Source organism: Apodemus sylvaticus, chromosome 1 (genome assembly GCF_947179515.1).
Source record: "Apodemus sylvaticus chromosome 1, mApoSyl1.1, whole genome shotgun sequence".
Classification (NCBI taxonomy): domain Eukaryota; kingdom Metazoa; phylum Chordata; class Mammalia; order Rodentia; family Muridae; genus Apodemus; species Apodemus sylvaticus.
Window position 1 is genome coordinate 14,110,343 of NC_067472.1, and position 15,127 is coordinate 14,125,469.

Here is a 15,127-nt window from a genome sequence, read left to right on the forward strand (position 1 = left end):
AGTGGGTAGATCTCTGTTGGCTCAAGACCAGAAAATAACAACAAATCAAAAAACAAACAGACAAGATACTTGTGATTCCATAAAATTTAGGAATATTTAAAGGCCAAAAGTATCTGAAACAAAACAATAGAGGTTAACAACCACCGAAGACCGAACAGGAAACAAATGTGTTCTGTAAGGAATCTGCTCGCCCTTTGTCCTTGGTCCTTGTCTCTCAATCTTTGGAATTTCCTGAGTAAAGGAGTGTCTTTGTAATGGGGGGGGGGGGGCACACCTTAGTTTATGTTAATAGTACACGTTATCAGAATGGACCTATCTATACCCAATTAATGAGGGTTGGGAATCTAGGGGAGACCCTGTCAGCCTGACCTTGGAGGGTGAGGTCATGATCAGTGAATCGAAAGCCATTAGAAGGCCCGGTGCTGAGGCTTGCCTGGGCTTACCTAACTAGTACTGTGTCAGAGGGTGGTGTGTCCCAGAGGCGCCCGTTGGAGCCCTCCACGCCTTTCTCTGCACTTTATTTAACTGACACTGATTTGTGCCCTTTCTTATAAAGTATCAAAGCTGCAGGTGCTGCATAAACGGCATTATTATAGCAGGCTAGACAGGATACCCAGCAAAGCTGGAGGCTAGTAGCTAAAAAGGGAGGCCATCTTATTAGAGAGTGTACTCTAAGCTGGTGAAACTTTACCTAGCTGGGTACTGCTCGGTTTGCCTTGTAAAACACCGCCTTCATAGACCTGAACGCTGGGCTTCACTGGTAGAAATGTGAAGTCTGTACCGTTTATTTATTTGTTTGTTCATTGTGGAGAATACCATCCCTGAAGATAGGATTTTTCTATGTAGCCCTGGCTGATTAGATGATCACCATGTAGACCAGCCTGGACTTGAATGGTTTTGATCTTGTTTCTTGAGATGGATCTGTTTAAAAGTCCTATTTTTAATGATTTTACTCTATTTTTAAGTAGGTAGGAGTTGTCCGCAAGTATGTCTGTACTTCATAAGCATGCAGCGCTCTCAGAGGCCACAAGAGGGCGCCGGATTCTCCTGGAACTGGTGCTACCATGTGGGTGCTAGGAACTGAACTCAGGTCTTCTGGAAGAAGAGCCAGTGCTCTTTACCTGAGCTATCTCTCCAGCCCTGAAAAGTATTACTTAAAGAAAGAAAACAGAAATATCTTCCTGGGGTTGTACATGTTCATCAACAGTAGCTTAAATTCTGAGTGAAATTTGCCAATGACCCTGGCTCTGTAAGCCCTCACAGCTTGGCTTCCTTTTCTTAGGATCTGAACACCGGGAAGCGCAGATACCCAGGATATCCTAGGCTGCTGTGGGCTCTATGGGAAAGGCTGGAACAGGGGCTTGCTGTAAGCTTGTCTGATCGTTTGAATTACTTTCTCTGTGGACAGAGCTGCACCCTTGAGCCCCCTGTGGTAGAAGGAAGCAGGTCTCCTCTGCAGTGCTGTAAGCCATCTCGAGGCCTGGCTTCTTATCCTGCGGTTTGTGTCTTAATATGCCCAGAGAAGTTTCTTCTGTATTTTTTAAGCAGTTCATTTCTTCCTCAGCCAGTTTCCTCAGAGGTACACACACACACACACACACACACCGCTCCCCCACACCAATTCAAACCATCTGTTGTTTGTTTATTTCTGTAGCTCTCCATTGTTCTGTGATGTTTTCAAGATTGGCTTCTCAGTCCTTTGGGACTAGAAGGATTTTCTTGCAGCCTCAAGTGACTGCTCTGAAAACGGGCCATTGTTCATTCCCAAGGCACACATCCGTGAGGTCCATGTCTGACCCTTTTCAAGGAGGTATAGTACGCTGTCAAGTGAGAATGTATTCAGAGTTTTATTATTGCCAGATATGGTTTGCTGAACGAAGATCGGTGACTCAGGGACGCTGGCTTTTCTTTAGTTCAGCCTTCTTTCCGCCTTTGGAAACAGACTTGTTTAGCCCCTCACACCATCTTAAGGGTCACACCATTCCAGCTGTTGAGGACTATAGATCCATGACATACCCAGTCAGCCTGCGTGTTTATGAATAGGAGCGGCTATCATTCAGGGCTGGCACTGTGTCTGGGGCTCCCTCCTCAGGGGGCGGGCCACGCCATCAGCAGCTTCCGGCCCTCCTAAGTTGTCCTAAGGATAGTCTCCCATCCAAGGGCGCAACCTTAGAAGTTCACCTGCCCCACAAAAAAGGGGCCAGCTCAGAGCTAAGCTTGCCAAACTTTTCTCTGCAAGCCACATCCACTCTCCTTGCAGCCCACTGAGAGAACCATCCATCCATCAGCAGAGGTCAGTGTGAAAATTCAGGCTGCAATCTCCCAGTGAATTGAAACCCAGTGGTCTGACCAGCTGGGCTGGCCAAATGCCTGAAGTAATTGTGGCTTCTTTGTGTTCTATCCAAATATATTTACAAAGAAAAAGGCCATTTGAGTCTATATCAATGGGGCTAGAGAGATGGCTTAGTATTTGAGTGCTGCTCTTTCAGAGAACCTGAATTTGGTGCCCAGTAACCAGCTGGGTAACTGACACCCAGGCTGCCTCTAAGTTCAACTCCGTGGATTGTGACACCGTCTTCTCATCCATACCCAAACAATTAAGAAATACTAGTAATAATTCTTTTAAATATAATGTATTGCTGGGGGCTGGAGAGATGGCTCAGCAGTTAAGAGCACTGCCTGCTTTTCCAGAGGTCCTGAGTTCAATTCCCAGCAACCACACAGCAGCTCACAACCATCCGTAATGGGATCTGACGCCCTCTTCTGCTGTAACTGAAGAGTACTACAAAAAAGTACTGCTACGATACTCTTTTTTAAAAAATAATAATGTATTGCCCTCAAAAATAGAATAAATAAAAAATGAAAGTATATATATCCTTCGCATCTGAAGGTAAAGACTGCAGGTGCGGCAGGGGGCTGAAGGCGGAGAGACCGCCGCTTGGGAACCAGTGCGCGATCAAGGCAGCGGGTGACGCGGGAGCTCGTGGGATATGGAGTCTGGGTGGGAAGCTCTGAAGCAGCCAGGAACTCCTGGGAATAAGAGTGGAATCAGGAGCTGGTGGCTTCTAGAACACCCCAGGTCTGTTTCCACATATGGAAAAAAAAATCCTCTGCTCGTCAGTGGCAGCCCCGCCCACCCGCCGGCCTCTGGTTCCCCCCAGCTGTAGAACCTGCCCCAGCTGTAGACCCTACCTCTCAGCGGCGTCAGCGACTGTGTAGCCTGAGCGTCGCAGACTGGGTTTTAAAAAGTGCTCGAGCTGCGCTCAGCTGGCCCCAGTGGGCAGTGCGTGTATCTTCTCTCGTTGGTTCACACAAATGATGACTGGTTTCTTAGGCAAGTTGTGTTTTTTAAAAGTCACGGAGCTGGAGAGAGGGCTCAAGAGCACTTGTTCTTGCAGAGAACCCTGCTTCAATTCCCAGCACCCATTATGGCGGCTTGTAGTATCCACACCTCAATTCCAGGAGACCCAGCAGGCATGCATATGGTGCACATATACGTGTGCATACAGGCAAAGCACTCATATGAGTAAAGTAAAATAAATCAATCTAAAACAAAAAAAGCTTTTAAAAAAGCCATAGCTTCTCTTGTGGTCACTCGGGTGCGGTGGTGTGCTCATGTCATGTGATAGCTGTGCCCAGCCCTGCGGACTGTGGTCATAGAACACTTTTTTTTCTTTTATTGGATATTTTCTTTATTTACATTTCAAATAAAGATTCCCCTTTGAAAACCCCCTATCCCATCCCCCACCCTCTGCCTCTATGAAGGTGCTCACCCGCCCACCCACCCCCTCCTTTCCACCCTGGTATTCCCCTACACTGGGTCATCGAACCCCCTCAGGCCCAAGGACTGCGCCTCTCATTGATGTCCAACAAGGCCATCCTCTGCTACATATGCAGCCGGAGCCATGGGTCCCTCCATGTGTGGAGCACAATCCTATTCAGTGTGGAAAGGAGCTCACCAGCCTGTGTGGGGACCCTGCTTTTCCCTGCTGTGCTAGCTCGGGCTTCTCAAGAGTCCACTTTTCTGCTTTCTGTTCCTTAAAAGGACCACTTATCTTCTTGGTGCCTGCCACTTGCCAAGGACTGACTCTTAAGGCTGGAATTTGAGCACCCAGCTAGCCAGTGACTTGTGACACCTTATGCCTAAGAGACATTTAATGCAAGTGGATGTGGTTGTGTTATCTGAACTGCTCCCTCTTGATTGGCAGGTACATATTTTTACAATGGGCATCCCATAAGACGGGTAGATATCATGGGAGCTGTTGTCAGCGTGAGAGAAAGAGAGACTTTCTACAGCTACGGAGGTAAGAGCAATCACCTCTGTGTGTCTCCACTCAGCTGAAAGCTGGGTTTTCAGCAGCTCATGTTTGCAAGCAGCCTGGGCCTCACACAAAACAAGCGCTCTGCTGAGAGGCTTATGGCGTCCCGCGTCTGTCCAAAGTAAAGGAGTCCACAGGTAAGAATGACACGGATGAGTGCCGTGAGGCGCCGCTCCCAGGGGACGAGACTGTGGAAGAATTGAAATGCAGCCGTGTTGTGTCGGGTCACCGATGGTCAGGGAGACACCTGACACCTGCCGCACAGCTGTGCAGGGCCAAGGACCTGACCGAGTGGTTACTGTGATCCCTTTGAAAAGAGGCCCAGTAAATGTAAAAATAGACCTATTTAAATAACAATCGTTTTAAAAGATTTATATGCAGAGCAGTTAGGGGAGAAGAAAAAAAACACATTTTGTTACCCAAGGTGTAAATATCTGTAATCAGACTTGCCTTCCCTCACGTTGAAAAGTCCCTAGCCTCCACGTTTCAGACAGCAGACATTTGCTGGAACGAGCTTTAGTATGGCGTGCCTTGCTTTTTCGAGTGTGTGGTTATGTGCCCGTGAGTCCATGTGCCTAAGGGGGCAAGAAGAGGGTGTCAGATCCCCTGGAACGAGAGTTCTGAGCCACCCGGTGTGGGTGCTGGGACCGAACTTGGCTCCCCTAGAGAGCAGTGACGGCTCCTGACACTGAGCAGTCTCTCCAACCCTAATGCAAGCATCTCGATTTGTCACATTTGTCACATTGCCACACAGTCCAGCAGCTCCAAGACTCTGTGGGGAAGAGGCCCGGATAGACGTTCCAGGCTATACGACTGAACAGCAGACCTTAGCTGTGACTGACACCATCACTTGGATGCCGTTGCCGGCAGTGTGCTGTACATGGGGAAAGACAGGGGTTGACCTTTATGGCCAAGAACATTTGGTTGACACTGTCAGGATCACTGCATCTCCACCTCGACCTATTTTCCTGAAGGTGATTGTCCCTATGCTTATAAAGGCCATGTCTGATGAGATCTCTCCCTCTGCATGCCTCTCTCCCCCCCCCTCTCTTTCTCTCTCTCTCCCTCTCTTGTATGTGTATGCGTGTTTTAAATCCTGCCAGGCATCCCTCTCCTGACTCTGCTTTATTTTACCAAAGATCTTGGTCTTGTTCCCAGTGCTCCTTCAGCGTGCCCGGCTGTGGGCAAGTGTGTTGTGTGTCGTTAAACACCAGACTGCTCTCCGTGCCCCAGTGACAGCGTAGCTGTGGCTCTCAGTCACAGAGCACTTTTTACATTCATCGTTCCGTATTATCCTCCCTATTTTGTTTAGAAATAGTTATGGAAACACTAATAATAAGATATGGCAGTACTATTAATAGAAAACGGACTAATATTTCCATTTTGCAGGTGAGGACACTGTGACTCACTTAGCTTTCTCCGGGTGGGGCTAAGAGAGGCCTGTGAGTCTGTTTGACCGCTAACTGGCCTCAGCATGCTCTGCTGTCCGGCATAGAGCTCAAAATAGCTTTTGTCTCCTGCATCCCCTACTTTGTCCAGGCTCCCAACCCCAGTCATCTGGAGTTGATGTTTTTAGATGAAATAAGAGACTGTTGGGGATGTCATCCCTGGCCCTGGAATCGGATCTGATCTGCCTTGTGACATAAGCCGGCTTCGTGTCACTCACTCCCCACTGTGGAGATGCCTAAGATGGTGCTTGGCTCTTCCCTAAGAAGACTTACCCTCCAAGTGGGTGTCGTGAGAGCATGACACATCCGTGGGCTGCAGGAAGGCAGCTGTGTGGAAGTAATTAGGGGCCGAGAGGCGTTCTTCTCTTCAGTGCTTGTGTGGCCAACCGAAGCAGAGAGCCGCTTCCCTCCCGCTATCTCCTGTCAGGCCTGCCCCCTGTGCCTGCTCCCTGACTCAGTGCGGGTGTGGATGGTGTGTCTCCGCCCACACTGACTCCTAGTGTCACACTAGGGAAGGATGTGGTGTGGCTTTGTAATGGGTCTCCTCCGTCAGCGGCAGGTCTCAGGAACTGCTACATGGCCTGCAGGGAGAGGCCAGAGAAGTCAGGCTCTGGTGGCCGTGCTCACAGTCCACAGAGTCCACAGAGCAGCTTGAGCTCCCATGTGATTCTGAAGATGCTTGGGTTAGACCAGGATAGCCTCACGCCCCCTAGAACAAGTGTTTGCCCATTTGCTACTCGTCTTGCTTCCGATATAAACGCTTCTAGCCTGATGCAATGGTTCCGGCCTGTAATCCCCACACTTGTACAGCAGAGGCAAAGGATTCCTGCAAGATTGAGGCCGTCCAGGGCTATGTAGTGAGTCCAAGCCAGCTATAGAGTTAGACCCTGTCTCTCTTTGGTTTTGAAATTTACCTGGCAGTCAATGTTCACATTGAATGGAGGCTTCTTCTTCCATATTTCAAAAGATTCTACTACTAGCATCTAGTGTCTTCAAATAATTTCTGTTGAAGTATACTGTTCAATTTCTATACATGTAAGATTGAGAAGGTAAATGGGTTTGGGTTTTACAGAGAGGCCTGTGTCTTTCAACCTAGATCCTCATCAGAACAAGTTAATCCCATATACTACATTATTATTTAAACAACTACACACATGTATATATGTGTGTATATATAAACATTTATGTTGTTCCCATTTTCAATGTTATAAGCACCTATTTCAGTGAGTAACATTATCCTAGATGTAGATATGTGTGCACTTGTTCTGGTTTTCTCCATGGAGTAATTTACTAGAAGTAATCGCCAAGTCAAAGGAGATGTGTGCTTGCTGTTTAGAAATGAGCTGCTGCAGCACTCTGGGAGGCAGAGGCAGGCAGATTTCTGAGTTCGAGGCCAGCCTGGTCTACAGAGTGAGTTCCAGGATAGCCAGGGCTACACAGAGAAACCCTCTCTTGAAAAAACCAAATCAAAAAAACCAAAAAAAAAAAAAATGAGCTGCTGATTTATTCTTCCTCTCATAGCCAATGAGGGCATCAATATTTTGTTGTGTGCTTTTGTATTGTATCTCCAATACAAAAAACCCAGGACCAGGATGCTAGATAAATGATGTGCCACTGAGCCCTGTCCTGGGTATCATTGTAATAAACTGTCAGGTAAGCAGCTGAGAAATTATATTGTAAACTTGATTTTTTTCATGGCAGTGGGTAGATTTAGCGTACGGACATGTCTTCCTGACCGCTTGCACATTTCCCACGCACCGCCTTGCCTGTCCCTTTTCTTTGCTTCTGCTTCTCTTGTGGGCTTGTTTTTTTTCTCACTAGTTTGTAGGAGCTCTTTATAGATTACAGCAGCAACTGTTATTGGAAAAGTTGCTGTTATTGGTTTAGGCCAGCAAATGAATCACTTTGTTTAGTGAGTTACAATTTTCAGATTCTGCTTTAGAAAGTCTAAGTCCAGAGCTTGAAAATGCTCATCAATGTCTTCATCTCGCTTTGTGTTAACAAATGAACTCATATTTACTGTAAAGAATAATCCTCTTTCTACAGAGATTTAATCTAACAATAAAACATTTCCCCTTACAGTCTATATTACCCGGGCCTGGGGCCTTTACAACAGTCTACTGCTTGCTTTGGTTTTGTTTTGTTCCAATTCTGAGGCCCACTGCTCTGTGCTTAGCAACCTATGTTTGGAGGCTGTCAGAATTCAGACAAAGAGAAAGCCTGTCTTGTCTCAGTAGAGATCAAGTTCCTCTATACTCACAAATCCAAGTCTCATGGAAACTGTTTAATTTTTTTCTTTTTGGTGCTATAAATAAAGTAAGGCAATGCAGTTCTATTTTTGTGGCCAGGGTATAATTATTTTCTGTTAGGAAAACAGAGCTGAGTCCTGTGGTGAGCCTCATCTCCCTTATATCCCTGAGGAGGTGAGGACTGCGCTGAGCCCTTTGCACAGAGAACCCCTGGGCTGAACGCTATGGGCCGCTTTGCTGGGGAGTGAGCAGGCTAGAGAAGAGAGGACAGAAGCCACACCAGGGCCACAGCCACACCAGGACCATAGCCACACCAGGGCCACAGCCACAGGCCACATGGTGCCCCTTGTTTGAGAAAGAAGAAAGGCAGGTTATAGATGTGGGCACTCACTCAGGTTGTTTGGCCCCTAACATTACCCAGTTACCAGGGTAGATTCGTCACTGCCATAGAGGTAGACTGAGGGCCGTGTCCCTTGACTTGTGTGCTATGTGCTCACAGGTGAGTAGTTGATGCTGGTGTGCAGGGAAATGTCACTTCTAAAGACAGGCTGAGTTCTTTCAGGGAGCTGTTCCTCTAGACTGTGACACTGTCGACTTTCGGTGTGGCTGCCTCGGGGATTCCAGCCATAGCCAAGTCTCTCACCTCCCTGCCGCTTCTCTTTCAGTGGATGATGCCACTGGGGTTATAAACTGCGTCTGCTGGAAAAAGCCGAGCCCCACTGAGTCTTCCTCAGGTAATGATGCTTGCCGTGCCCTTTGATTTCACTCAAGGTAGCTCACCAAACAGCTGTCAGTATTGGCGTGTTAAGCTGCTGCCGGGCTGGGCCGCATCAGTGGCCCTGACAGACGCCCTGTCCTTGTAGTAAAGACGGCAATTGCTTCCATCCTCCCTCCTTGGTCCTCAGCTCCTGAGCCTAGGGACTGAGAAAGGGGTTCTGGACGTTACTAAAGTACAGGTTTCCCTCCTCCATTGTTTTGACAGCCAAGATGTTGCAGCCTTACGGCCCATCAGGTCAGAATTCCTGAGCAAAGGTTTCGAAGATTGCTCCTCTCACATGTGTGCACTAATGTTTCTGCTATCGCGATCCAGCTTTTCTGAAAACTAATATATTCAAATATATAGCAAGGATTCCTTGTTACGGTCGGATTCCTTGGGAAGTTAGCCGCTAAGTGATATAAATTTTAAAATTATATTTTGAACACATTGACTAACTGAAACATTTGGAATTCCGTGAATACATTTCAGTGATGCTTGTGTGTGTGTGTGTGTGTGTGTGTGTGTGTGTGTGTACACTCGCATGTGTTCTGTGCTGCTAGGGATAACGTCTAGGGCCTTAAGCATGCCAAGCAAGTATTCCACTATGGATTAAGCCCCAGCTCTCTTGGGGAATTTTAAGTTTATTTATTTTATGTGTATGGGTGTTTTACTTGGATGTATACTTGTGTGGCATATGCATGCAAGACCTGCAGAGGCTAGAAGAGAGCACTGGGTCCCCCAGGACTGGAGTTACAGGGTCGTAAACCCTCATGTTGGTACTTGGAACCCAACCAGGGTCCTCGTCAAGGGTGGAAAGTGCTCTTAGACACTGAGCTTTGTCTCCAGCTCTTTAAGCAACTTTTAAAGATTTCATGTTCGATTCCAAGCACCCACATGGTAGCTCTCAGCTCTCCATAACTCCAGCTCCAGGGAATCCAAAACTGGCTTCTGATTTCCTCAGGCACCGGGCATGCGTGTGGTACATACCAATGCATCCAGGAAGACATGAGCACAACTAACAAAATTAATTTTAGAAAAAGTTAAATTAAGTTCATAATTACTTACATGGTGTTATGCATTGTCAGTGATCTTTTTAGGCTCCAAGTAGTCATAGATACCTGCACGGTCTTTGGTTGTTTTGTACCATATGAAGAATGATGGTACTCACATGGGGCTATCAAGTTTCTCACTCCAGTGTGTAGCCTCTGGTGTCTGTTGGTTCATGCTGGATGTTGCAGAAATGTTTTGTGCTTATGAGCTTTCTCCATCTTTTTACTATCGTGTGTCAGAATCCCGTCTTCCCTTTGGCGGTACCGACCAATGGCGTGCTCGTTCGTTTAGCTTCCCAATGTCCCTGTGCTGCCTAGGGGTCTGTGCCTGTGTTCATCGATTTCCCAGCCACTCTGACACAAAACCTGGTAAAGGGGGGGAAGGGGGCAGATCACACTGACTGGCCTGAACTCACAGTGCAAGCTAACCTTAAACTCAGAGGTCCACCTGCCTCTGCCTTCCGATTGCTAGGGTTAAATGCACACGCCACCGTGCCCGCCGTCAGAAGGAACTTAGGGAAGATGGCGTTTCTACTCATCGTTTGGCAGGGAAGAGATGGAGACAGGTGAATGATGTACCTGGTCACACTACACGAACAGGAAGCAGAGGAAGATGAAGGCCGCTGCACACCGTTTTCTCCTTCCCGTCCATCTGCAGTCGGGGATACAGCTCAGATTCAGGGTGGATTTCTTCTCATTAATCCTCTCTGGAGACATCCTCACAGACATACCCGGAGTGTGATTCTAAATCCAGTCTAGTTGACAATGAAGATTAACTGTCACAGTGCTGTTCCACAGAATACTCTAGCCAGGTAATTTATGACAAATAGTTTGTCGGGCCTGGAGGAATCCTAAGTACCTGCAGGCCAGTCTCCACCTCCAAGATGGCTCCTTGAATGTTGCTCCCTCTCAAGTGTTCCTCTTGTGGCCGAGCAGCAAACAGAGAGAAGCCCTTCTGTACATTCTCATGGTGGTGCTGACTCATCCACACCGACCTTCTGCTCTGAATACCTCCTGTTGAGTCGCACCTCCTAACACTGCTGTGCTGTGGCTGTGGTCTGGAGAAAATCTCTGGGTAAAGGCTTGGTCTCCAGGCCTGGCAGGGATGGAAGATCTTGTAGGCATGTAAGAGACAGGAACTAATGCGAGGTCCTAGGTCACTGAAGACATGCTATCAAATGGTACCCTGCCTGCCTTAGTGTCTTTTTGCTTCCTGGCTTGGACATACAATCCAGCTATGACATGCTACTCTTTGCAAATCATAGAGACTGCCTGTCCGTGGACTGGTGCGTCCAGACCCATGAGCCAGAAATGCAGCTGTCTGTTTCATGAGGAGTCTGTCATTTCATTCCCGGGACGGACCGCGGACTGGTGCAGTTTGGATAGTTTCCAGCACTTGAGATGTGAAGGGCACAAAAGTGCGCAAAGCGCAGCAGCGTTCTGAGTCATTTGCAGATTTATGGCTTTACTCACAATCCTTAATCAGAAGGTGCAGTCTGGCCACACCTGAGTTAGGTGAAGGGTGAGCAAACGTCTGTAAAGGGACAGACAGACGGTGTGTATTTTCTGCTTTGTGGACATGATCTGCCTTAGCTACTCAACACTGCCATTTTAGCACAAAGTGGGCCATGGATGATGCAGGGGACAATCAGGCACAGCTCTGTCCCGGTAAATTCTAAACAGGTTACAGATTGATTTGTTCTGTGGTTTAAGCATTGGTCTTGTTTTCTAAATTAGCTCCGTTTTGGCGGGGCCAGGGTCTCACTGTGTGGCTCTGGTTGGCCTCAAACTCACACTGATCCCTTCTGCCTCTACCTCTGCCTCCCTAGTGCTGGGATCAGAAGTGTGTGCCACCACATCCGGATTAATTCGCTGCTTTTAAAACAGTGGCATGAGCAGCAACACTGTGGAACTCCTAAACTTAGTGATGTTTTAGGTCAACACAGTGGGTGTTAATACCGAACATGCCAAGGGGAAGACATTTTAAATGTCTGAAAGCGGGTGAGCCGGGCGGGGACAGTTACAGAGCAGTCTCCAGTCAAAGCTGCTTTGCAAATATAAAGACAACGGCTCATTTCTGGAGGAAGCCAAGAAAGGGCCCTTGCCATGTCACATGTGACGTGGTTTTTTTAAATTGCTCCCAACTCACTCGTTCTTTCCTTTTAATTTAATTGCCCAAAGTTTAAAGGCTTCATTAGAAGGTGGCCAAAAAAGATCATTGTTAAAAAACAGCGTTCAGTGTGAGTCAAAATCAAGTTCCAATCAATTAAAAACTATAATGTAAACTGTGGGCATTACATTGACTATACCGTTTGCACTTAGCTTACGAGCAATGTTAAGACAGGTTGGCCCCTCACCATCAGAATGTTAAAAGGGACTTATCTTCAGGATGGAGTAGACCACGAAAATGAAGTTCCGTCAGGTTCCAGCTGTCTCATTGCATTCATTAAATTACATGCTGGGGTCTCCTTTCATCGGTTTGTTGTGGCCTTTAAATGAAAGCGAGGCCTCTTTTCTCAGATCAGCCGTCAACCTGATAATGTCTATGGGGCCATGCAGAGCTTTTTAGCATCTCCTGTGATATCTGCACTCCTGTGATGTGGCAGTGAGGTTGTAAATACTTTTAAACATCTCACTGAGTGCAGGAGGGCCAGGAGGTAGGAAGGCGAGGAGAACAGCCTTTAGAAACTGATAAACCCAGTGAGCTAAGCAGCCAGTGCTAGCTCTGCATCCAGTTTCCTGGGTTTCAGTCACCGCATGTGCAGTTCTTTGGGCTCCCTGTGTTGCTGTGGTCAGTACATGTATATCAGCGCTGCTGCACATTACAAAACCTTGGCTGTCAAAACTGTAGTTGGTCAGAAAGCAGAACATTTGAACAAAAGACAAAAACCAAGATCCCTCTGATGATGCTCTGCTGAGACAAACCAAGGCTGCAGGGAGCACTCCCTGTAGGGAGCACATCAGCAGGTAGCACATGCCTTCTCGGGTAGAGAGAGAATAGGATCTGCAAAGAGCTGGCTGTGATTCCTCCTATCCTGCACCTTACATAAAGGAACCTGAAGAAGGCACATTTTGCATCTATTCCAATAAACATGCATGCCCTAGAAACTCCCAGCTGCTGGATCACTCAAAACAGGAGTAATAGAAGGCATGGATTAAAAAATCAAGATAGTATCTGATGCAAGAGAGTGAAACCAAATAAATGTTAGAAATAAAGCAATAGACACTATGTGTGATAAGCACCATGGGCACAGTTTGCTTGAGGTTTAATGAAACCAACAGGGTGGCCTCATCAGCCAAGAAACACAGAGTCTGTCGTCTCTTATGGAAACAGCCAGCTCAGTATCTGGGACAAACCAGTAATCCCAGCATTTGGGAGGAAGAGGCAGTGAAAGTTCCCAAAAAAAAGAAAACAGTTATCTAGAGAGCTCAGGCACTTGTCACAAATAGCAGAGTTGTCACTTCCTCTGTCCACAGTTGAGTCATGCATGGCAGCTGTGGTGTGCACGCGTGCTCGTGTGTGTGTGTGGTGTGTGTGTGGGGGGTGTGTGTGGTGTGGTGTGTGTGTGTGTGTGTGTGTGTGTGTGTGTGTGTGTGTGTGGTAGCAGTAGTACTTGCAGACTGCCATTCTCATTTCCTAGATTCACTCAGTTGAGGAGAAAGGGACATCAGAGTAGAGCAGCAGCGTGCCCGGGGAGGTGCCCGGGGAGGTGCCACGGCAGCTGAGAACCCAGCTCTAGGAGCCAATGCTGCTGTCCTGCGTGGTGGTAAACATCAAAATGAGAAGCCATCAAATGGGCAGGAACATGCAGCCAGGCTACAACCAGCCCGCCGTGTTAACAAGGCAGGATGTCATATCTAAGAGCTGCTGAGAGGCTCTCAGCACCCCAAAAGCTGAAGTAAGGGTTCGAGGCCATCTGGGGTCGCACAGCAAAAACCACATTTCAGAAGCCAACATGATAACAGAACGCAGAGTCATGCAGCTTCTGTGGCCACATCTGTTTTTGGAAGAACAGAACACTGAGTCTGCAGTGAGCCACCCCGAGTACAAAAGATGACCACTCCTCTGGGGCAGGCAGTGCAGGGTATGGTGTTATCACAGCCTCTGCAGCCAGATACTGCAGTTCAAACCGCAGCCTTTCTTCTTTGGAGAGAAGACGCTGACTTTGGAGAAGTTGCCTGACCTCTCTGTGGCACAAGTTTCTCATCCCTGAAATGGAGCTCCAGATGGAGCATCTGTGAGGGCCGGGCCCGCTGGCACGTTACAAAGTCCATAGAAGAGCACCTGTCAGGGGGCTGGAGAGATGGCTCAGCAGTTAAGAGCACCGACTGCTCCTCCAGAGGTCCTGAGTTCAAATCCCAGCAACCACATGGTGGCTCACAACAATCTGTAATGGGATCTGATGCCCTCTTCTGGTGTGTCTGAAGACAGCTACAGTGTACTCACATACATAAAATAAATAAATAAATAAATCCTTAAAAAAACAAAAACCCAGAGCACCTATCTGCCCACTGTTCAGGGTTCTGATATTTACCTTGTCCTTCCTTAGTTCATACAATTAGAAGTAAAAGTTTGCAGTAGAGCCTGTAATCCCAGCACTCTGGGAGGCAGAGGCAGGCAGATTTCTGAGTTCCAGGACAGGACAGCGAGGGCTACACAGAGAAACCCTGTCTCAAAAAAAAAAAAAAAAGTTTGCTGTAGAGATTATTTAGGGTTGAATGACATTGGCTTTTCTCCATGAGGTGAAGGTTAAAGATAGGAGGAGAAAGTCCGCACAGGTGAGGGAGAAGAGTTTGTCTAGTCCTCTCAACACTGGTGGGAGGGTCGACGTCTCTACACAAATACTTTTGTCATTATTGATTTCAGGCAGGATCTTACTGTGCACCACAGACTAGCCAGGAACTCAACCATCCTCCCCGGGGTGGTCTGGAGTAGCTGGGCTTACTAAAGTATACATACTACCACTCAGGCCTCCACATCGTACTCCATAGAGTTGTTCGTAGTCAGGCCTGGTAGTGCAGTCCTTTACGTCCACCTACTCAGAACATGAATTCTGAGTCTGAGGAGGTGGCTCAACAGTTAAGAACACTTGCTGCTCTTCCAGACGACCTGAGTTCAGTTCCTAACACCTCTGACCACTACATATTCATGCACACAGCCTCGCACACACCCTCACACAGACACACACATATGCATAAGTAAAACTAAAATAAATCTGTACTTTAAAAAAGCCAACCTGGGCTAAAGAGTGAATGAGTTCAAGGCTAGCCTGGGCAACTCTTTGAGCTTTTTTCGAAAAATAAA

General features: G+C 47.4%; 1 protein-coding gene across 5 annotated transcripts in view; it reads left to right on the forward strand.

Annotated features, from left to right (window-relative positions):
• Positions 1 to 15,127, forward strand: part of Stn1 (STN1 subunit of CST complex) — a 35,290-nt gene that overhangs the window by 3,604 nt on the left and 16,559 nt on the right. For 4 of the 5 annotated variants that reach the window (XM_052184127.1, XM_052184145.1, XM_052184137.1 and 1 more), the window contains exons 3-4: positions 4,209 to 4,304; positions 8,682 to 8,750. In XM_052184127.1, coding sequence (XP_052040087.1) covers positions 4,209 to 4,304; positions 8,682 to 8,750 — 165 coding nt within the window. The remainder of the gene's footprint in view (positions 1 to 4,208; positions 4,305 to 8,681; positions 8,751 to 15,127) is intronic. The other variant, XM_052184154.1, reaches the window with a different exon arrangement.